At 35.1% G+C, this 20,116-nt stretch overlaps 4 protein-coding genes and 1 pseudogene across 5 annotated transcripts; 3 read left to right on the plus strand and 2 right to left on the minus strand.

The window, feature by feature from the left end:
• Positions 1-1,487: 1,487 nt before the first annotated feature.
• Positions 1,488-4,290, plus strand: LOC104707688 (uncharacterized). The gene is made up of 2 exons (XM_019228593.2): positions 1,488-2,139; positions 2,918-4,290. The coding sequence occupies exons 1-2, from the start codon at positions 1,908-1,910 to the stop codon at positions 4,054-4,056; spliced, it is 1,371 nt and encodes a 456-aa protein (XP_019084138.2). The 5' UTR covers positions 1,488-1,907; the 3' UTR covers positions 4,057-4,290.
• Positions 4,291-5,146: 856 nt separating this feature from the next.
• LOC104707689 (4-coumarate--CoA ligase-like 7) lies at positions 5,147-7,609 on the plus strand. Its single transcript, XM_010424111.3, has 6 exons — positions 5,147-6,351; positions 6,457-6,646; positions 6,731-6,876; positions 6,977-7,044; positions 7,133-7,235; positions 7,328-7,609. The coding sequence occupies exons 1-6, from the start codon at positions 5,341-5,343 to the stop codon at positions 7,439-7,441; spliced, it is 1,632 nt and encodes a 543-aa protein (XP_010422413.2). The 5' UTR covers positions 5,147-5,340; the 3' UTR covers positions 7,442-7,609.
• Positions 7,610-8,485: 876 nt separating this feature from the next.
• On the minus strand, positions 8,486-10,143 carry LOC104707690 (transcription factor bHLH114-like; annotated as a pseudogene). The gene is made up of 6 exons (XR_015564050.1): positions 9,854-10,143; positions 9,531-9,762; positions 9,261-9,434; positions 9,081-9,146; positions 8,942-8,992; positions 8,486-8,817 (listed from the first exon to the last, which is right to left on the minus strand). The product of XR_015564050.1 is annotated as a transcription factor bHLH114-like (transcript).
• A 2,350-nt stretch (positions 10,144-12,493) lies between these two features.
• LOC104707691 (oxygen-evolving enhancer protein 3-2, chloroplastic) lies at positions 12,494-13,785 on the minus strand. The gene is made up of 3 exons (XM_010424112.2): positions 13,451-13,785; positions 12,776-13,071; positions 12,494-12,666 (listed from the first exon to the last, which is right to left on the minus strand). The coding sequence occupies exons 1-3, from the start codon at positions 13,746-13,748 to the stop codon at positions 12,568-12,570; spliced, it is 693 nt and encodes a 230-aa protein (XP_010422414.1). The 5' UTR covers positions 13,749-13,785; the 3' UTR covers positions 12,494-12,567.
• A 769-nt stretch (positions 13,786-14,554) lies between these two features.
• Positions 14,555-19,423, plus strand: LOC104707692 (kinesin-like protein KIN-14D). Its single transcript, XM_087462209.1, has 17 exons — positions 14,555-14,992; positions 15,213-15,431; positions 15,533-15,677; positions 15,764-15,873; positions 15,972-16,091; positions 16,177-16,380; positions 16,472-16,681; positions 16,758-16,832; positions 16,953-17,099; positions 17,264-17,399; positions 17,498-17,607; positions 17,788-17,949; positions 18,031-18,254; positions 18,468-18,549; positions 18,630-18,734; positions 18,824-18,928; positions 19,020-19,423. Exons 1-17 carry the CDS (start codon positions 14,942-14,944, stop codon positions 19,197-19,199), a joined length of 2,385 nt encoding a protein of 794 aa, XP_087318335.1. The 5' UTR covers positions 14,555-14,941; the 3' UTR covers positions 19,200-19,423.
• Positions 19,424-20,116: the final 693 nt, after the last annotated feature.

Below are 20,116 nucleotides of genomic sequence, written 5' to 3' on the forward strand. Positions count from 1 at the left end.
GTTATCAATTTATTACTATATAGTCGTCGACTCACTCGACCTAAATCATCATCCAGATTTAAATCGCAACAAAACAACCTACAGAGACATTAATTTTAATTAACTTTAAAGGAAATAATGATTAGTAGTAATCGTCTGTCGTAATGACCAGCTCAGCTCAATGTCATTATTTTTTTCTTCTGTCGCTAGAGTAATTAAATAGAATAAAGTCAAGAATTTTGTTTTCATTCTTTGTTTTTTTTTTGGTGCCGACGTCAAGAACCTTGCTGAAGAATAAAAATATATATTACGTACGAATTTTGAGTATATATATGTTATCTTAAATCGTTAAACATTATATATTATTATTTTGTGGAGTCAAATGAATATTGTGAATGATCAGGAGCATCTAACTTCTGGCTGATAACTATCTGACGGCTGCTATGCGTCTGTCATATGAAATGGAATCACGACCAGTAGTTCTCATAGACTACTATTATTTTAGCCATTTTCTATTTATAGATTAAAACTCGTAAAAAAAACATTTGTTGTATGAATTTATGTTGGACACAAGATTTTTAATTATAGTTTTTCTGTAGTTGAGAAGGAAAACAGAGAAAAGATAAATTTTATAAAGTTAGCTTATAAAAAATGAATACTAAAACTATTGGGTTAAATACTAGATAATTGTAAATTATATGTAAAAAAATGTTATCAAAGTATCGTTGTTAATGTATATATTATGCGGTGAACTCGAAAATTAATCATATCTTATAATCTATTAAAAAATAATAATATATTTTAAATAACTAAAAGAGCGTCAATTATTTTATAATATAATATTTCATATATTGCTGAAAGAATTTGATCATTAAAAATATATCGTATATGTAGAATCATCTATAATAAATCTAAGATCTGTGATGATGTGTTAAATAATTATTATTCATAAGAGTTGTTCATTGTTAACTAAATATTATTTAAATAGCTAAACAATATGATTAGATCAAATATTCTAAATGTTGTTATAATAATAACAGATTCTCAAAAAAATATGAGGACTGCCAAAAAAAATAAGTACATCCATTATAATCACCATTAATGGACAAATAAAATATGCTATTTCCTCCTTTTTAAATGACTTGTCGTTTAAGATTTATTCACAATTTTAAAAAATAACTAAATTTTCTATTTTACCTCTTTTTAATATATTTTTTTATTGGTAAACAGTTGAGATAAACTTGACATTTTTATCAAACGTACGTATTAAAAATCTAAAACGACATTTTTACTCTAACAACTAAAAAATGGGAAAGAGTATTTAAAAGTTAAAACCACCTAAACCAAATACAAGTATATACAACCCTTACAAAAATACTTACATACCTACTATAATTTTTGCTTTTACAATTTCCACTACAGGATCATTAGAATAATTCAATACGTTGTAATTTTTGCCAAATTAAACTTTTGATTATAACATTCATTGTCGGCATCGCTTCGGTATTGTATACTAACGTATGCATTATACCGATGCTCACGATTACAAATCTCCAATATTAATCGAGATCGATTTTAGTTTGACATATATATACAGTCTCTCAATTGGTAAAATCTTGCCTAGAGATCCCCTCTTTCCAATAAATGAAATTAAATTACATGTATATCTCTATCTGATTTGGTTAATAAATATATCAATTCGGTTTAAAGCTTCCGGTTAAGTAGCCTACTACGTTGTAATGATGCGGGGGTACATGACAGTCCCGTATCTCTAACATATGCTCTTCCCGAACATTCACCTTTAATAATTATATGGTCGTTCGTTGTATCATATGTAATCGAATCAAAAAAAAAAACATAAATCCCCAAATTACCAAAATCCTCGGCGACGACAAAGAGGAGAGAGAGAGGGAGAAAGAAAAAAAACAATGGCTTCTTCGATCCTTCCGCCGGAGCTGGACAACGACTCACTTGCATCATCGCCGAGATCGGAGTACGATAGTCAGCCACGTGTACGGTTCATGTGCACTTTCGGAGGAAGGATCTTGCCTCGTCCCCCTGATAACCAGCTCTGTTACGTCGGCGGTGATAATCGTATGGTCGCCGTTCATCGTCACACTACTTTCGCCTCTCTCCTCAGTAAACTTGCTAAACTCTCCGGTAAGCTCTTTTTTTTCTTCTTCTTAATCTCATCTCATTCATTAATCTCCTCGTATTGTTATAATCGTATGGTCGCCGTTCATCTGATTCACGTCATGATTAGGGAGTTTTTTTTATTTTATTTGTATGAGTTGATAATTTTTGAGTTTTCGATCCTGAAAAATTATTTAGTACTAGTAATAACGTTTTGATGCAGCATAGATCACAATTTGTTTGTTAGACTTAGGCCAACTATGAAACGTTTAGATTATGATGAATGAATTATTGATTTTTTGCAGCTTTTTTTAAAAATTAATATTTATAAAATTTGGCAGATGATTATTGGCCACAAAAGTCTGGCATATTGCTGGAAAGTATTAAATTTAAATTAATGTTTTTTTTTTTTTTTTAAATGTTTTTGTTCGATCATTTCGTTTTGCACGATCCTAAAAGATTATCTTCGACTGGGAATATTTGATTTCAATGATTACTACGTTTAAAATAGAAAAAGATTTGGGTTTTTAGAAGAAGTTTTTATACCGATCACTATCAGAACTATTGGATAAAAAAAATCTTTTTGTCAACTATGAAAATAAATGAATTATTTGTTTATCTTAAACAGTTTTTGCAGCTTTTTTAGAACAAAAAAAAAAACATATAATTGTTGGAAATTGGGCAGATATTTATTGGGTGCAACATTTTGGAACTTTGCGGGAAAGTATTGAGAATTTTTTTACTACCAAAAATATAAATTGATTTGGAAAAAATAATAATAATTGATGGGAATATATTGGATAAGGTAAAAGCAACATAAGCGTGAAGTACCAGCTACCAAACGAAGATCTTGACGCGTTGATCTCCGTATCAACGGACGAAGATGTAGATAACATGATGGACGAGTACGACCGCGTCGCACTCAATCAAAACCCACGCGCCTCTCGTCTTCGTCTCTTCCTCTTCACCAATAACGTCGCCGGTGAAGAAGATAACGATAGTCGAGCTAGCAGTATCAGCTCACTCCTCGACAGCTCTGTTAATCGTGAGCAATGGTTTCTCGACGCTCTCAATCTCGGCTCCTCCGCCGCCGTTACCGCCGGTTCTAACGGCGGTTCCGGTAGAGTGTTTGAGCGGGTTAGATCTGAGGTTTCGTCGATCGTTTCGGAAGTTCCTGATTACCTCTTCGGATTGGATAATTTCGATGAAACTGCTCCGCCGCATGAGCTTCGTGATCGTGATCCGAGAGCTAAGATCCGAAGAGAGGTCTCGACGCTTTCGGATCCTGGTTCGCCTCGCCGTGATGTTCCTTCCCCGTATGGTTCGACGTCCTCGGCTCCTGTGATGCGATCATCTACGCCGGAACTTCCGCCACCGGGTTTAACTAAACCGGAAAGTCCTGAACAGGTTTCGACTCCGAAATCTGATCCTCAACCGGAGCAAATAATTCAACAGACTAGTCTCCCGGTTAACTCCCAATGGCAATACGCCCCTGGTCCACAGGTTCATTACCAGGGTCATCCAGTTCACCAAACACCGGTTTATTACGTTCCTAATTCGGTTCAACCAGGAAATCATATGGTTCAACCAGGAAATCATATGGTTCAACCGGGTAATCATATGGTACAACAAGGCAATCATATGGTTCAGCCGGTTCAAATGCCAGCTCAGTATCTGCAACAATACCATCAGGTACCAATGGGATACCACCAACCTCAGCCTCATCAGATGGCTGGTCCGGGTCAAGTATACGGTGGAACAGTGAAGCCGATTATGATGGCAGTTGATGGAGTTAACCGGAATGGTTATTATGGAATGAAACAACTCGGTCCGGTTCAAATGTATCATCATCACCCTGGGATGGTGGTTCCTGGGGCTGGCGTAGAAGAACAACAACAATACAGAACCGAAACGGATTCGGATCCGGGTCGGGCTTCTTCTTAGCTGGTTGAAGAAGAAGAGATATGAAAATGATCAAACTCGGGTTTTTGTCATTTGGAGTCGTGGTGGCTCTTTGTTATTGTGTGAACCGTGTAATAAATATTTTTGTTGTTGTTTTCCTACTTTTCTATAAATTATTTTTTTTGTGGGTAATTTTTGTATTACAATACGAACTATGATGAACAGTCAATCCCGATAATAATATTATAATCTATCAATAATGAAGTACATTTGCTAGTTGCTACTTGCTACTTGCTACAATTGTTTATTCTGGTCAACTTGTTTACTAGAATTTTTTTTCTATAGTGGAAAAGATGTATGCAGAAAATTGTCAAACGTACAATTTTTTAGCGAGGTCTGATTTGTGGATGGTGTGATGAGAACTGTAAAGTCTTGTTTCATCTGATCTCTGACGGGTTTCAAACTTTCTATGGCGTAATCGTCTCTCTGTTCCGACAAGTTTTTAACTCAAAAAACATATATTTTTAGTTAGTCAACCAAAACTTCTCTTTCCACAATTGGTATTATAACTAAGTACTACAATCTAACAAAAACCTAGTAATGAAAGAAAGAAGAAACTACTTTTTTGGGCTTAAAGTTTGACAACATTGAAATGAAACCTAAAAAGTTGGTTTTAGAAACCTTCTTCATCCTCTCATAATCTGGCTTGTGTTAGCATCCTTCCATGCTTGAAGTGAGAATCCTAGAATCATTCCCAAATATTACCACTCTCTTGCACTCCACGATCGTGTAAGCAAGACATCACCCAAAAGAAACAAAAATAATAGTAATAAATAGCTTTTGCGTCATGATCGAAGCCTATGGCTAATGCTAAACTTTTGTATCATACCATGTATTCACGTAACCACAATCCATCATTTTTAAAAAAAAAACAAAAAATATTGCATCTTTCAGTCACTACTTAATATACTGTACTAATTGGTGACCAAAAAAAATAAAAATACTGTACTTAATTTTTAACGACCTTGCTAGTATGCATAATTAAATTCCCTTACTTTATTATTAAAAATTATGTAATGGTTTCATCACAATGAATTATTATTTACAGTTGACTTTTTCAATCAAAGCAATCATAGTCCATAGAGATAGGAGTAATTAAAGTTTGAAACTCGTAGAGTGCTTAACTTTAATTGATTAAGATATATAATTAAAACACTAATCACATATTTACGTCGAAAAATCCTGAATCAGAAATAGTCGTCGTCATCATCTTCTTCATCACACACACACACACACTTATCACCTTATCCTCAGAGATCGGGAAAAATGGAAAAGTCCGGCTATGGAAGAGACGGAATCTACAGATCACTTCGTCCAACGCTCGTTCTCCCCAAAGATCCAAACACATCATTAGTCTCTTTCCTCTTCCGTAACTCATCATCTTACCCTTCAAAGCTAGCTCTCGCCGATTCAGATACCGGCGAATCCTTAACCTTCTCTCAGCTCAAATCCGCCGTCGCTAGACTAGCTCACGGGTTCCACCGCCTAGGCGTTCGTAAAAACGACGTCGTACTGATCTTCGCTCCGAATTCGTACCAGTTCCCTCTCTGTTTCCTCGCCGTAACTGCCATCGGAGGCGTTTTCACCACCGCGAATCCTCTTTACACCGTGAACGAGGTTTCGAAACAGGTCAAGGATTCGAATCCGAAGATTATTATCTCCGTTAATCAATTGTTCGACAAGGTCAAGGGTTTTGATCTTCCCGTTGTGTTACTCGGATCTGGAGACTCCGTACAGATCCCGAAATCGAACTCTAAGATTCTCAGTTTCAATAACGTGATGGAGCTCTCGGGGCCGGTTTCTGAGTTCCCGTACGTTGAGATTAAGCAATCAGATACGGCTGCACTGTTGTATTCGTCAGGAACCACAGGAACAAGCAAAGGCGTTGAGTTAACTCATGGGAATTTTATAGCTGCGTCGTTGATGGTGACCATGGATCAAGATCTTATGGGAGAGTATCACGGCGTCTACTTGTGTTTTCTTCCTATGTTTCATGTGTTTGGTTTGACTGTGATTGCTTACTCTCAGCTTCAGAGAGGGAATGCTTTGGTTTCCATGGCGAGATTTGAGCTTGAGTTGGTTCTTAAGAACATTGAGAAGTATAGAGTTACTCATCTTTGGGTTGTTCCTCCTGTGTTTCTTGCTCTTTCCAAGCAAAGTATTGTGAAAAAGTTTGATCTTTCTTCACTTAAATACATTGGGTCAGGAGCTGCTCCTCTTGGTAAAGATTTGATGGAGGAGTGTGGAAGAAACATCCCTAATGTTTTGCTTATGCAGGTAAAAATTATAACTTTGGTTTCAGATCCTGTTCTTAGGTGTTGGTCCTAGTTTCTGATAGAGTTAGGCATTAGCTAATTCATTGGTGTTTTGTGGTTTATTCAGGGATATGGAATGACTGAAACGTGTGGAATAGTCTCTGTGGAAGACCCGAGACTAGGGAAACGGAACTCTGGATCAGCTGGAATGCTTGCTCCAGGTGTTGAAGCTCAGATAGTGAGTGTAGAAACTGCAAAACTTCAACCTCCTAATCAATTAGGCGAAATCTGGGTTCGAGGACCTAACATGATGAAAGGTTTGAAAACTTTTCTTGCCTACATATATTTTTATTATAGCCTTTCGTATCTATGCATTTTGGAATTCATGTACTCTCTTTCAGGCTATCTCAATAACCCTCAGGCTACCAAAGAAACAATAGATAAAAAAGGTTGGGTACATACCGGAGATCTTGGTTACTTCAATGAAGAAGGCAACCTCTATGTTGTTGATCGAATCAAAGAACTAATCAAATACAAAGGCTTTCAGGTTTCACTTTCACTTACTAATTCTCTCATTCTTCTTCTCACTTTCCAAACCGCGAAAGTTTATATAAATGAAATCTTAATGAATGGTTTCATTTATATAGGTTGCTCCAGCTGAACTAGAGGGTCTTCTTGTATCCCATCCCGAAATACTAGATGCTGTTGTTATCCCGTGAGTCATATATTCAAAATTCAATACATCAGAAAATACGGAGTTGATTCCTTGTCGAAACACATTAACATGTGTGTATATGTTGCAGATTCCCTGATGAAGAAGCAGGTGAAGTTCCAATTGCATTTGTTGTCAGATCACCAAATAGCTCAATAACAGAGCAAGATATTCAAAAGTTCATAGCCAAACAGGTTAGTAACTTATGACCCAAGTCGTTCGAATCAGTCGTATTGATAAGTTTGTGTTTCCTTAGGCTCAAAAACGATCGTTTTGCTTTCACCAGGTCGCTCCTTACAAAAGATTACGACGAGTGAGCTTCATTAACAGTGTTCCAAAATCAGCTGCTGGTAAAATCTTGAGAAGAGAACTTGTTCAGCAAGTAAGATCCAACATGTGAAGAATCTTTTATAACCGGAGACAGAACTCAGAAGTCTGTGTGTTGTCTTGTCCTTTTCAGTTTTCACCATACATATTTATGTACCATTTCACATCAAACAGTTACTCAACCCACAAAGTGGAAAAAAATAATCCTATACCAAATATATACATTTTTTTCTTTTCAAAAGTAGCTATAACTTTATTAAATTAAGCTTTTCTCATTTCTTGAACTTGATTTTAAGATTATGTGTGTGTGCGTGCGGGTATCTAAAGTTTGGAGAAAATAAAAAGTAGATAATTTGGTAGGTTAAGGTTTTGGTATATGTTAAGAGAGTTTCTCTCTAGTTATGACTTACGAATTTGTTGTACCAACGGACACAAATGTAGCTATTTTTTGTTAAGTATTTCTTGTTAAATCGCACCTTCTCCTATTTCAAATTTTCAATATCTCTTTATCACTAATCAGAAGCGCAAAATAGTAAGTACACAACATTACTTTGCGGTTAGCTAAGTTTCTACCAACTGCAAAAGCCAATTGTTTGGGACTTCATTATTTCAAACGTAATATTTATTAGGCCTAATGATTCTGCATAGTTGGCTCTGAGTTCAAGCTGGAAAATTTGAGCTTGAAGAAAGCTTCAAATTCATGTATCATCTTTTACGGGCAGCTAATATCATTTATAAAAGTTGCAGCTGATGAGTTGGTAAAGTTGTAGGTGGAAAGTTTGATATGCCCCCTTATATAAACCTTTTATGAGAATTGTCCAACTTTTTATGATAAATCTATAATTAATTGGTTAAATATATATTTTCTTTGGAATTCACATATTTTCAGGTTCGGATTATGTAATTTTCATTATGAGAAAAAAAAAATCATTTTAAAAGGGAATCATTTTTCAGGTTTTCATCCCCTGAAATATTTTAGCAATCCAAACGCAAACCTTCGGATTTAGTTTGACGTTTACGTTTATAATTAACAAATTTATTTTGTTTCGAAAACTTTTAAAACAAAAATAGTAGGTTCATTTAGAAAGAAAAAAAAAGTTATGTACAAAAAGGAAAGTAAACGCAAACCAACAATATATGCTTTGAAGAAGTATCAGAGGACATTTACAATTTTGTATTAAAAACATCAAACTTTACAAGATCTCCTTCTATATATTTGGAAGATAAATTTTTGTTTTGTTTATGTATATATCTAATTTATAAATTTACACAGAATGGAAGATTCCAAAAATCAGATGTGTTCATCTCTGCAGCCGAAGCTGCGGCAGCAGCCACCGGATAGGCAGCTGAGATAGGCATCAGACATAACCCACGGCTCGTGAGATCTACTTGTCTTCTTGAGCTACATTCTTCTTCTTCTTGAGTATTGATAGATTTCTTGTTTGAACACTGTTATAATGATCAATTCAAGAATCATTCATTGGTGATGATTAGTTTTTGAAAAGATTCTTGATATCACAAGCAAAAGGACAAGAAAAGAGTTGTTAACATATAACTAACTTTATGTACGTACCTGCTGTTGTTGAACAGATCCTATGGTGTTCTGCTCTGGATTACTCAATACCTATTTTTCATATTAATAATCAAACTAAATATTAGCTATTAATTGATTTTATTTTGGCAGCAAATGAAAATAAAGAATTTGAACTTACAGTTACTTGTACTTGAAGAAACTTGATGTACTCTACAGCCTCGTTGAGAACAGAAGCTGTATCTGTCTGTAAAGAGATTAGAAGATTAATTCATCTGTTAATGAGCTTAATTATTAAGAAGAAATTAAAGCTTAAAACTGTGCACAAAAAACTCAAATATATAGCTTTCTTTTAATTTACCTTGCCAAATGGTGAAACCAGTTGCTGAAGCGCAGTGATTCGATCTCCGAGTTTTTCTTTACGAACTTTGAAGCTTGGCAATGGAGATAGTGTTTCGAGTCTTGGTCTTTTTAGTAGCCGCGGTGAGTATTCATCGCTGTTCTCTTCCAATTCTTCATCAGGCTTTTCACTTCTCTGAAAGATTCATATATCACATCTATTGTAATGTTAATTTACTAGCTAGTCAAAATAAAACTGATTAGGTTCTGATGTGTATTTGTAGTTACGTGCCTTTGAAGTAATAATAGTCTTGCAGTCTTTTGTAATTTGCTCCTTAGACTTATGGTCTCTGATCTCATTATCCAAGAAAGATTCAGCTTCTGAATCGATTAAGAACACGTTATCATAGAGCGGAAAGCTCTCGAGCAGCTCGGACTTTGTGTTAGGAATAGTAGTATTTGGCCAAGAATCCGATAGAAATTGCTCGTTAGGATCGAATAATCCTTCGAAGAAACTATTATGCCTTCAATAAATATAGAAGAAAGAAAAGAGATCAGTCAAGTTCTAACTATGTAAATTAGTAATTGTATGTATGCATGTGTGGACGGACTTACATGTTCATAAAACCATCGTTTTGATCGTTAATCTTGTTTTCGATGTTTTGCCATCCGAAATTTGTTACATCAAGGCTAATCTCAGTAGAACGTGGCAGTGAGTAGCGGGAGAATACTGCGGCGGTGTTTGTTGGCGAACTCCACCAAGTTCCGGTAGAAATTCCGGCGATCTCAAACTCTTCCGTCATGTTGTAGTTTTGTTTGTGTACTTTGGAGATGTTTAGAGTTTGCATAAGATATGTGTTGGTTTACATATTGTATTTATATGTAGGCTTGAATCCATCAAAAGTCAAAACTATAATTTAAACGGAATCATATAAATGTTAAACAACAATTTTAGCAACCTTCAACAAATAAATAAATAAACATCTTTAGCTACCCTCTTAACCATATGTTTACGTCAGATTATATAATTATATAATGTATTTGTAAATACAGAATGTTGAAAATATATATTTTTCTTTAATTTCTTTTGTTTACGTTGACAGTTTTCCCAAAATATGTTTGATAGAAAATGTATATATACAATACTTTCAGAAAAATGTAAGAATAGTATAGCACGTAAACAAAAACGCAAATATATATTTTGCAGAAAAAAAAAAACAGAATTGTTATATATTTGATAGACTAAACTAAAGTCCACGTTGAACAAGTTTAATTGTTTAATGTAAACAGGAATAGCTACTCTTTTGGAATGATTTGAAAATATTGATATTTGAAGGAACTAGATAAAGCAAGAAATGAGTTTATATTTGGATTTTAGTAAAAAAAAATTGTTTTTTTCTATAATGTGCATTATATTTGGTTAGGTAATCTCTAATTATATTGTTTTGTTCTATAAAAAAAATGTGCATTAATTTTATCACAGTTAAATATATACTTATGATTGATATGATGTGTTCCTTAACTGTACATGTAGACTTGGATATTGAACATTTATTTGACAGTTACGCCCAAAATGCAAAAACAAAAACATAATTTGAGAAAACCATAGTTTTCTGTGATGAAAACAAAAGGAATGAAGAAGTTCTTAAAAGAATCAGCCAAGAACAGTTTGGTTTGGTTAAGGTGTTAATAAATGTACGAAAAAGGATAGAAATGTTTATTAAATAAATAAAGATCAAGTAAGTCAAATGTTGACATTCAAGTAAAATTAATTAATAGATAAAATGTTTTGTGTGGATTAAGTCATACCACCCAATCGAACTCTCTTGGGTTTTAGGGTTTTGTCTTCATTTTTACTTTGGAAATGTTCCCAAATCTTCTTTTAATAATACAAAATATATGCTCATGTCATCTGATTTGACTCCTTAACCACAACTCTACTATTAGTTAATTGAAATATAGTATTTGGTTAACTTATCTAATCTCATATCATATCATTATATTTATAGATGTATATACTTGGTTAGTTTAATTTATTCATTTTAGAAATCAGGTTTGCAATTGCAGTCATGGTCAATTAATTGGCTTCGAGGAATAAATATTCCCTGAACTTAACATGTCTAACTACTTAACTATAACTTAATCACAATTTGTTGACTTTGCTCGCTAAGCTTAGAAATCCATATGTACTATATATTCATCTCGTCATCGTTCTTTAATATCATGTCATCAAATTTAGATGTTAATTAACGAAGTGTCTTTTATAGACAGCAAAGTAAATTTGGATGCGACTTCCGCTTGATTCTTCAAGAACATTTTTTTATATATATTCCGACTGTTAAGTAATTTTTTTTGGCTTGTTAAGTAAATATATTCAAGAAGCAATATATTTCGGTCAACCTTTAAGACATGAAAATTACACGGCCATATGGTCTAACCTCCTTCATCTATATCATTGTTTTTAATTTAATTCTGAAGTTTAGTGTATCTCGTGGAGTGGGAAAAACTTAGAAAAGGTGCAGAATTAACAAAGACGAACAAAATAACTTAGAAAAGTGTTAGTGGTTTAAGTGTCCTCGGCCTTTGAACTAACCACACGTCTATTTATTGTTCACGGTCTATTTTAAAATATATGGTTCGTTATGATGAAAAAACAAGCGTATATATATATATATATATATAATCTCGTTCATAAATAACAAAAATTATCTATTAAACATAGAGTATTTAACCTTATGTAATGTTGCAAGAGTGAAAATAACCATTCCAATCCCATTTGAAAGCTGCAAATTTGGGAAAATTAATTATAGCATAATTGGAGATTGCTTATAAGTATGTGTGTTAATACCATCTATTATATTCTGGTCTCATTTAAGTTTCTTTGTCTGAAATAAAAAAAAGAAGAGTTCTATAGAAGATGATTATTAGTTGGATTATCTTTTATGTTGACAAGTTGTTTAAATTTGGCTTATAACAAATACTTGATTTTATACATTATTTAGATTCCTATTTAATGATTTTCGTAATAAAAAAATTATTTTTGAATATAAAAACTTATTGAAACAAAATTAATTAATTAAGAATATTTTGCTACCAAAATATGAGTAGTAGGAAAATGGTAAGAGTGGATTGGTGATGATGCATAGGAATGATCGCCTAGATATATAGAACTAGCTATATCATCCGTAGTATTAAGGTACAGTTAATAGTGTTTTGCTAAAGAGTCAGCTGCCACTATTCAAGAAGAGGAGGAGAAAGAGAAAGTACTTTGGATTGTAATAATAATAACATCGACGTCTTCAACACATTACAAAGCCAATCTTTCTTCTTTAACCGAGCTTGGCAAGAACATTGTTCAAACTTGAGACCGTTTCAGAGTAATACTTCTCAGCATCTGGGCTGCTCTTTGACCTCGCCGCATAGTCCAACTTAAAATCAAGAAAACAACAATCTCAGATCATCGATGCACACTCTAACTTCTTAACCAAGAAACCACTTAAAAGGAAACCCTAAAGAAAGAAAAAAAAAAGAACTTACGTTGTCGATGGTTTGGAAGAGCTTGCCGGTAAGTTCTTTAAGGCCCTGCTTCTCTCCCTTAGGCTTAGCGGAGATGACGGTGTTAAGATCGTAACGGAGGTACGATGCTCTTAAACGGAGATCGTTCTGAACGTAAGGCCAAGCTTTTTTGTCGATCAATGACTTAACGTTGATGATCTCTTTAGCAGATTCTTTGGCTCTAGCTGCAGCTTCTGTTGGTGACAGTGGCTGTAAGTAAAACCTGTCTTTCAATGCCAATGAAAAGTCTCTTGCCTGGTCTGAGTTATCAGTTCCAGCTGCTCACACACACCCAAATCAAAAGCCACATTAATCAATCAAACACAACCGAACCGATTTGTATAGTCTAATTAAGACCGGTTTGTGACGACACTAATATGCAAACCGGATTTTATTTGGTTTAATTTGGATTTAAATGGATAAAGAACTAAAAACCAAATATAATAAACCAAACCAAAAACTCATATCTTTCTACAATTTAAAGATACGTTTGATAGAGAAACCAAAAGGTCCAACACCAAGGTCAAGTCATTAGTAAATCACATCTATAATTTTGCATGCAATTAAGGGTGTTCGAGTCGAAGAAACTAAATCGATTCGAACCAACCCGGACTTAGTCAATAATGTGAAATTTTGGTTCAAGTAGTTTTTACTTACGTAAACCACCCGAAGGAAGTGGAGGACCACCAACTTTGATCGGAATAGCTTCAGCAAAAACAGCTTTAACGAACGAACCACCGGCTAAACCAGCCGCCACGAGCCCGATCACCGACCGACGACTACTTTCAGGCACAGACTCGTTCTGCTGAGCCCTGATCACAAGTCCGGTTCTCTGAGACCCAACCGTGACTCTTGAGATGTTCAAACGGTTTGAGCCGTTGACCTGGAGACTTCCTTCAAGAACAGCCTGAGATGCGCCACGTAAACCAGCCATCGAAGTCACTGCTTGAGCCATTTTTTTTTTTTTTTTTTTTTTAGGTTCTGCTTTGAATAATTTGATTAGAGAAGAAGATTCGTTTGAGTTATAATTTTTGGTGTTTGGGTTATGTGACAAAGGATACCTTATCTTATTCATGTTGTTCTTTAGATTACTCGGATATGGTTTTAACCACTATTATGTCGACACGTGTCATATTGATTCTCAGTTTTGTCACATAGGAATGGGATCGAGTGTAGCAGGAATGCGACTGTCACGTGGCAGCATGACGTGGAAATTGACCAATTCGGTTCAAGCTAACTATAATTGATGTTATTGGAATATTTTTGTTTTTCTCAAATATATGAGAAAAAAATTGTAGTTTTAAATCCAAAGAATTAAGTACCAAACAAAAATAAAGAGAGACGAATAAATATCTCATCGAAACCAAAAATAACACTTAAGTATCTCATCCATTTTATTTTATCCTACAAATTAAATAATCAGGATTGGAGTATCTCAGTATCATATATTCCCTTGCGATATCTCTCCAATTTGTTGACAACCCATTACTTTCAAAAATATATATATATATATATATATTCTATTTAACAAAAACACCTAATTATTAAAATGTACCCAAAAAAAAAAAAAAAAAAGAACAAATTTTTAACCATAAACCAAATTGGACTATCTTTTATTCCTCCTACTTCTTTAATCTTTACTTTCCCCAGTTTTATTTAGCTAGCAAAAGAAACAAAATATATACAAAATATGTATCAAGTTTAACATTAATAATGGGCCGAGGCTTTTAAGTAAATAAACCCATATGGAGCCTATATAGCTTTTTTTTTTTTTTAACAACTATTTAAATATTATCAGGGTTAAATCATTTATAATAATCAGAGGAGAAGAGAAGAGTAACGTTACAATTTTTGTGTTTGTATCCGCCGATCTGTTTTCAAAAATATTCAAAATCACAGGCACAGCAGGCTCCTCCTCCTTCCCCTTCCCTTCTTCTTTCACCCAAAAAATAAAATCTCTCAATTAGGAAAAAAATAAAAAAAAGCAAGCAAGAACCCTAATCTCTCCCCGTATCTGATTCACAAGAAACAAGATCTGACTTCTCCTGTCTTATTTCTCAAATCTGCGCCTTCCTCTGGATCCATATCTTTTGATGCTATTGACGAGAGCATAATAAGGTGAAGTTTTTGTTAAATTGATCCTCGACTATGCCGCTTCTTCGTAACCAGAATCGCGCTCCTTTGCCTAGCCCAAACGTCGTAAGCCTTCTTTTCCCCACTTCTTCTTCAATAGATGAGATTTAGATTGGTGGGTGTGTGAAATCCAGAGAGTTATATTTTGACTTAGGGTTTTTTTTCTGTGACATCTCAGATTAGATTTATTCAGGGATTTTTGTATTAAGTATGGGTACTCTTAGAAATTGACAAGATTAAAAACTGTGTCTTTACTTGTTGTTTTTGAATAACTTGGATGGTTTAGAAAAAGGAAGCTTTGTCAAGTGTTCCTTTAGAGAGGCGAAGGAGATTGGAAACGCAAGTTACTGGAAGAAGACAAGTTCTTTCGACAGTGAACAGACAAGATGTTACGGCGAACAGCGATGTGGGCAGCACAGATGAGTGTGGTAAAGTTGAATTTACGAAAGATGAAGTTTTGGCTTTGCTTAACGAGAGAGCCAAAGCTGGCAAATTTGATACCAAGGTTTGTTTAACTGATAACTAATTGTCTGATTCTCTAGCAAAGATGTGTTTTTTTTTTGTTTCTTCTTCTTATTGGGATCCTTGTGGTACTACTACCTACAGGCTAAGATTGAGCAAATGACGGATATTATCAAGAAGCTTAAGTTTTGTGTTAGATGGTTCCAACAAGTGGAAGAGACGAATGTCCAGGAGAAGGAAAACCTTCGTTCTTCTCTTGAATCTGCTGAGCAAAGATACAATGATAAAGGTGAGTTTAGTAGCTGAATATGTCTCTTTTACTTATCATTAGTTTGTGTACACTGAAATATTGATGTGGTTTCTAATTACTTCTAGAGTTGGATGCAAAGACCAAAGAGGATAGGCTACAAGAAACTATAGCTGAGATGAAGGAGAGCATAACATCACTACAGGAAAAGTTCTCCAAGGAGGAGTTAAACAAGTTGGTAAGGAAGAGTTCTCAAAGAATAACTTATCAAGTTTGTTTGTTTTTTCGCCCAAAATAAGGTTATGAACTTAGGAACTAATTGTTTATGACTACTAGGATGCAATCGAAAATCATAGAAGAGAAAAAGAATGTAGAGTTTCAGCTGAGAAGCTTCAGGATTCTCTCCGAGAAGAGCTTGACAAAGTGAAAGAAGACAAAATGGCTGCCAAGAATAAGGTACAGCAGAATTTTTTTTCTCCCTTATTGTGTATTACTTACTCCTCTTAGCACTTGGCATAATCTTTTTCTTTTTAATTTCTAGGTGACGTCCCTTGAAGATATGTACAAAAGGCTGCAAGAGTACAACACAAGTTTGCAACAATATAACACTAAACTCCAGACTGATCTTCAAGCAGTTCGAGAGGCACACACTCGTGCTGAAAAGGAAAAGTCAAGTATACTAGAGAACCTTACTACACTTAGGGGTCACAGTAAATCACTACAGGAACAACTAGCGTTGAGCCGGGTGAATATCCCTGACATGATTCTTGCATTTCTAAAATTGTGAGTGATATAATTGCTTATTAGTTTGTTTCTCTTCCCTTTCCGTGATCAAGGTTTCACAAGATGAAGCGGTAAAACAAAAGGAGTCATTGCTGACGGAGGTCAAGAACCTTCGGAGCGAGCTCCAACAAGTTCGGGATGATCGTGATCGCCAGGTTGTACAGTCGAAAAATCTGGCTGATGAGATACTGATGTATAAGGAGAGTGTTGGAAAGTCTTCTCATGAGTTGGACATTTTAATAGCTAAATCAGGATCCTTGGAGGTTAGTTCAAAGTCATTGAAGTTTCGTATCTTTGCCTTATATTCACTTTCCTGAAAATGTCAATCCTATGTTGCAGGAAACATGTTCGTTGCAAAAAGAGCGTATAAAAATGTTGGAGCAAGAATTAACTTTTGCTAAGGAAAAGCTAAAGGTAATGGTGTGATTCATTAATCTTGGGAAATATTGGATTGGTGATCTGCCAATTTTAAGTTACTCTTTACTTTGTCAAATGCTTCTTTAGACTGACATACTTTTTATTTACTTTCTACAGATGGTAGATGCATCTATGTCTCATACTATAACAGAATTTGAAGAGCAGAAACAGCTTATGCACGAATTGCAAGATCGCCTTGCAGACACGGAGCATCAACTTTGTGAAGGAGAATTGTTACGAAAGAAGCTCCATAACACCATCCTTGTAAGAAAAAGATAAAATCCCGTGTCCATATATAGTTCTTTTGATCTTAACAAAGTTTTTCCAAAATTCATCTCTTTCTTCTATTCTTAATATCCGACCTTATCTCCATCAGAATATTTGTTATTGGCTTTCTTTATGTTCGCTAAGCAAAGCTTTTATTTCAGGAACTCAAAGGAAACATACGTGTGTTCTGCCGAGTGCGCCCCTTGCTACCAGATGATGGACGCCAAGAGGCTAGTGTTATTGCCTATCCTACATCAACTGAATCTCTTGGGAGAGGCATTGACGTGGTCCAAACTGGTATATTCAGAGATTCACCCAATTTAACTTTGCTCAGTTAGATAATATGCTTACATTAATTCATTTTTTGTGCCTTGTGCTTTATATGGGGTTCTTAGGTAACAAGCATCCTTTCACCTTCGACAAGGTCTTCGACCACGGGGCTTCTCAGGAGGAAGTATTCTTTGAAATATCTCAACTTGTACAGAGCGCATTAGATGGCTACAAGGTTCACTATCTTCCTTGTTGACATTCTAGTTAGATACAAGTATTTTACAAGTATTTGAATCATTGTTATTGTTCATACTAAATGGAAGCAGATTTTATTTAAAACTCTTGTTTATGTTAGGCAGACAACATTTTGACTGATTCCTTTGTCATTGCACCTTTCTCATATCTTTGTGGACAGGTGTGTATTTTTGCATACGGTCAGACAGGTTCTGGCAAAACCTACACCATGATGGGCAGGCCAGACAAGCCAGAACAGAAGGGACTGATCCCTAGATCACTGGAACAAATCTTCAAAACTAGCCAGTCTCTTAGTACCCAAGGTTGGAAATACAAGATGCAGGTACATATTTCTCTTACAATATTCTAAAGGTTTGTTGAATGCTTTCCTTGGTAGCATTTTTAAATTTATTTTTACTTGTAGGTCTCAATGTTGGAGATCTACAATGAGTCCATCAGAGACTTGCTTATGACAAACCGAACAATTGCTATAGAGTCTGTGCGAGGAGACAGTAGTAGCACCTCTGGAAGACAGTATACAATCACACATGATGCTAATGGAAACACGCATGTTAGTGACCTGACAATAGTAGATGTCTGTAGCATCGGAAAAATTTCTTCACTATTGCAGCAGGCCGCTCAGAGCAGGTTTGTCTTGAGTTTTGAGAATTTCTGTTTGTTTTTTCATATCCTACATACAGGAGTTGTATTAGCAGATGTACTACTTTCTCTTTGGTTAAGTTGATTGCTAGGCATATCTAGTAGTGTAAAATGGCATGATTTTTGAATTTTGAGAATCTTGTTACATGTTCTGGTATAACAAATTACAAAGCTAAGGCATGATGAACTCTAATGTTGCAGGTCCGTTGGTAAGACTCAAATGAACGAGCAGTCATCAAGGAGTCACTTCGTGTTTACTCTTCGAATTTCTGGTGTGAATGAGGTTAGTTTCTTTGCCTTTGGGGTCATTATATTGTGTTGTAAAATTTGTTTCTCACTTTTGAAACTCTCTCCTATTTTCAGAGCACTGAACAGCAGGTACAAGGAGTTCTTAACCTAATTGATCTTGCTGGAAGTGAACGACTCTCAAAGAGCGGGGCAACCGGAGAGCGGTTAAAGGAGACACAGGTTTTTTTGTCTTTTAAAATACAGTCTTCTAAGATACTCCCATTGAGTTTTTGAACTTACCCTCCAATCTTTGTTCTTTCCTTGACCAGGCTATAAATAAAAGCTTGTCTGCTTTGAGTGATGTTATATTTGCATTGGCTAAGAAAGAGGATCATGTTCCTTTCAGAAACTCAAAGTTGACATATTTGCTCCAGGTTAGATTACATTTTTGACTTCTGAATGCTTCTGCATATAATCTGTCTATCTACATTATTTCTAACAAAGGGTAATCGTTTTCGAGTACAGCCGTGTTTAGGAGGAGACTCAAAAACCTTAATGTTTGTGAATATATCACCTGATCCATCTTCTACTGGAGAGTCCCTTTGCTCTCTTCGGTTTGCGGCTAGAGTGAATGCTTGTGAGATTGGAATACCTCGCAGACAAACTTCCGCAAAACTCCTCGACTCTCGCCTGAGTTACGGTTAAACACTAGTGGCTTGAGTTTCTATCTCATATGTATAACAACGGCAATTGTTTTAGAGGTTTGTAATTTTCTGATTGTGGTTTTGACATAGAATTTATTTCTGTACCAAGCTCATAAGCATCAGGAACTCTAGTGTGCTCTCAATTTGATTGTGTAAGCAACTTGCTATCTTGGCAATGTCGTGTGAGGAAATCTCCACTATTGTGTAATGTAATTTGTCTGATAAGTTCTTGATCTGTTTAACATAGTTTCAACACAACAGTATTGGTCTAAACTCTATATTTACAACAGTAAGTACACAAAAGACATCAACGAGGATAAATAGAGGCAAAGACTTGCTTGTTGCTGACTGATCGTTGATCTTTAGAGGCTCTCATGTTTTGAAGAAGAAACCCAGATCTCTTTGGAATTGGTAAAGTAACAGTGAAGCTGTTCATCATCACAAGTATGTTGTCCATTGAAGGTCTCTCTGAACAATCATCTTGAACACATAATAGAGCAATGTGAATGCATCTGATAACTTCATTTGTCTGAAAATTCCCTCCCATTGCTTCATCCACTAGCTCCAATGGTGATTTCTCCACCCATAGCTTCCACACCTGCAGAGTGTTTTTCATTAAAACCCGATTTTTAGAATGTTTTTAAAACCGGTACTGAACAATAGTTATTGATTGGTAATACCCACATAGGTCACTAAATCTCCAAGACCATCTTCATAGAAGCTACTGTTCTTTTTACCGGTTATGAGTTCAAGAACTAAGACTCCGAAGCTATAAACACTAAAGAGAGAACTTGTTTACTATTAGCGGATTCGGTGGAATCAACGGATAACGATTGGGAAGTTATGAGAGCAGAGGAAGGAGTTGATGAACCGAATTATCGATGACTGGTTAGATCTGTCATAGTTGACACCTCTACT

The sequence above is a fragment of the Camelina sativa genome, chromosome 8 (genome assembly GCF_030686135.1).
Source record: "Camelina sativa cultivar CO46 ecotype springtype chromosome 8, ASM3068613v1".
Taxonomy (NCBI): domain Eukaryota; kingdom Viridiplantae; phylum Streptophyta; class Magnoliopsida; order Brassicales; family Brassicaceae; genus Camelina; species Camelina sativa.

What these genes read in the sequence shown, in the direction of transcription:
- LOC104707691 (XM_010424112.2), bottom strand. Translation starts at nt 13,748, where the DNA reads ATGGCTCAAGCAGTGACTTCGATGGCTGGTTTACGTGGCGCATCTCAG. An exon ending in ACTTCCTTCGGGTGGTTTAC is followed by an intron (nt 13,072 to 13,450) that starts GTAAGTAAAAAC and finishes GTGTGTGAGCAG; the next exon opens with CTGGAACTGATAACTCAGAC. An exon ending in TCTTCCAAACCATCGACAAC is followed by an intron (nt 12,667 to 12,775) that starts GTAAGTTCTTTT and finishes CTTGATTTTAAG; the next exon opens with TTGGACTATGCGGCGAGGTC.
- LOC104707689 (XM_010424111.3), top strand. Translation starts at nt 5,341, where the DNA reads ATGGAAAAGTCCGGCTATGGAAGAGACGGAATCTACAGATCACTTCGT. An exon ending in AGGACCTAACATGATGAAAG is followed by an intron (nt 6,647 to 6,730) that starts GTTTGAAAACTT and finishes ACTCTCTTTCAG; the next exon opens with GCTATCTCAATAACCCTCAG. An exon ending in CTAGATGCTGTTGTTATCCC is followed by an intron (nt 7,045 to 7,132) that starts GTGAGTCATATA and finishes TATATGTTGCAG; the next exon opens with ATTCCCTGATGAAGAAGCAG.
- LOC104707688 (XM_019228593.2), top strand. Translation starts at nt 1,908, where the DNA reads ATGGCTTCTTCGATCCTTCCGCCGGAGCTGGACAACGACTCACTTGCA. An exon ending in TAAACTTGCTAAACTCTCCG is followed by an intron (nt 2,140 to 2,917) that starts GTAAGCTCTTTT and finishes ATATTGGATAAG; the next exon opens with GTAAAAGCAACATAAGCGTG.
- LOC104707692 (XM_087462209.1), top strand. Translation starts at nt 14,942, where the DNA reads ATGCCGCTTCTTCGTAACCAGAATCGCGCTCCTTTGCCTAGCCCAAAC. An exon ending in CTGGCAAATTTGATACCAAG is followed by an intron (nt 15,432 to 15,532) that starts GTTTGTTTAACT and finishes TACTACCTACAG; the next exon opens with GCTAAGATTGAGCAAATGAC. An exon ending in TTGCTAAGGAAAAGCTAAAG is followed by an intron (nt 16,833 to 16,952) that starts GTAATGGTGTGA and finishes TACTTTCTACAG; the next exon opens with ATGGTAGATGCATCTATGTC.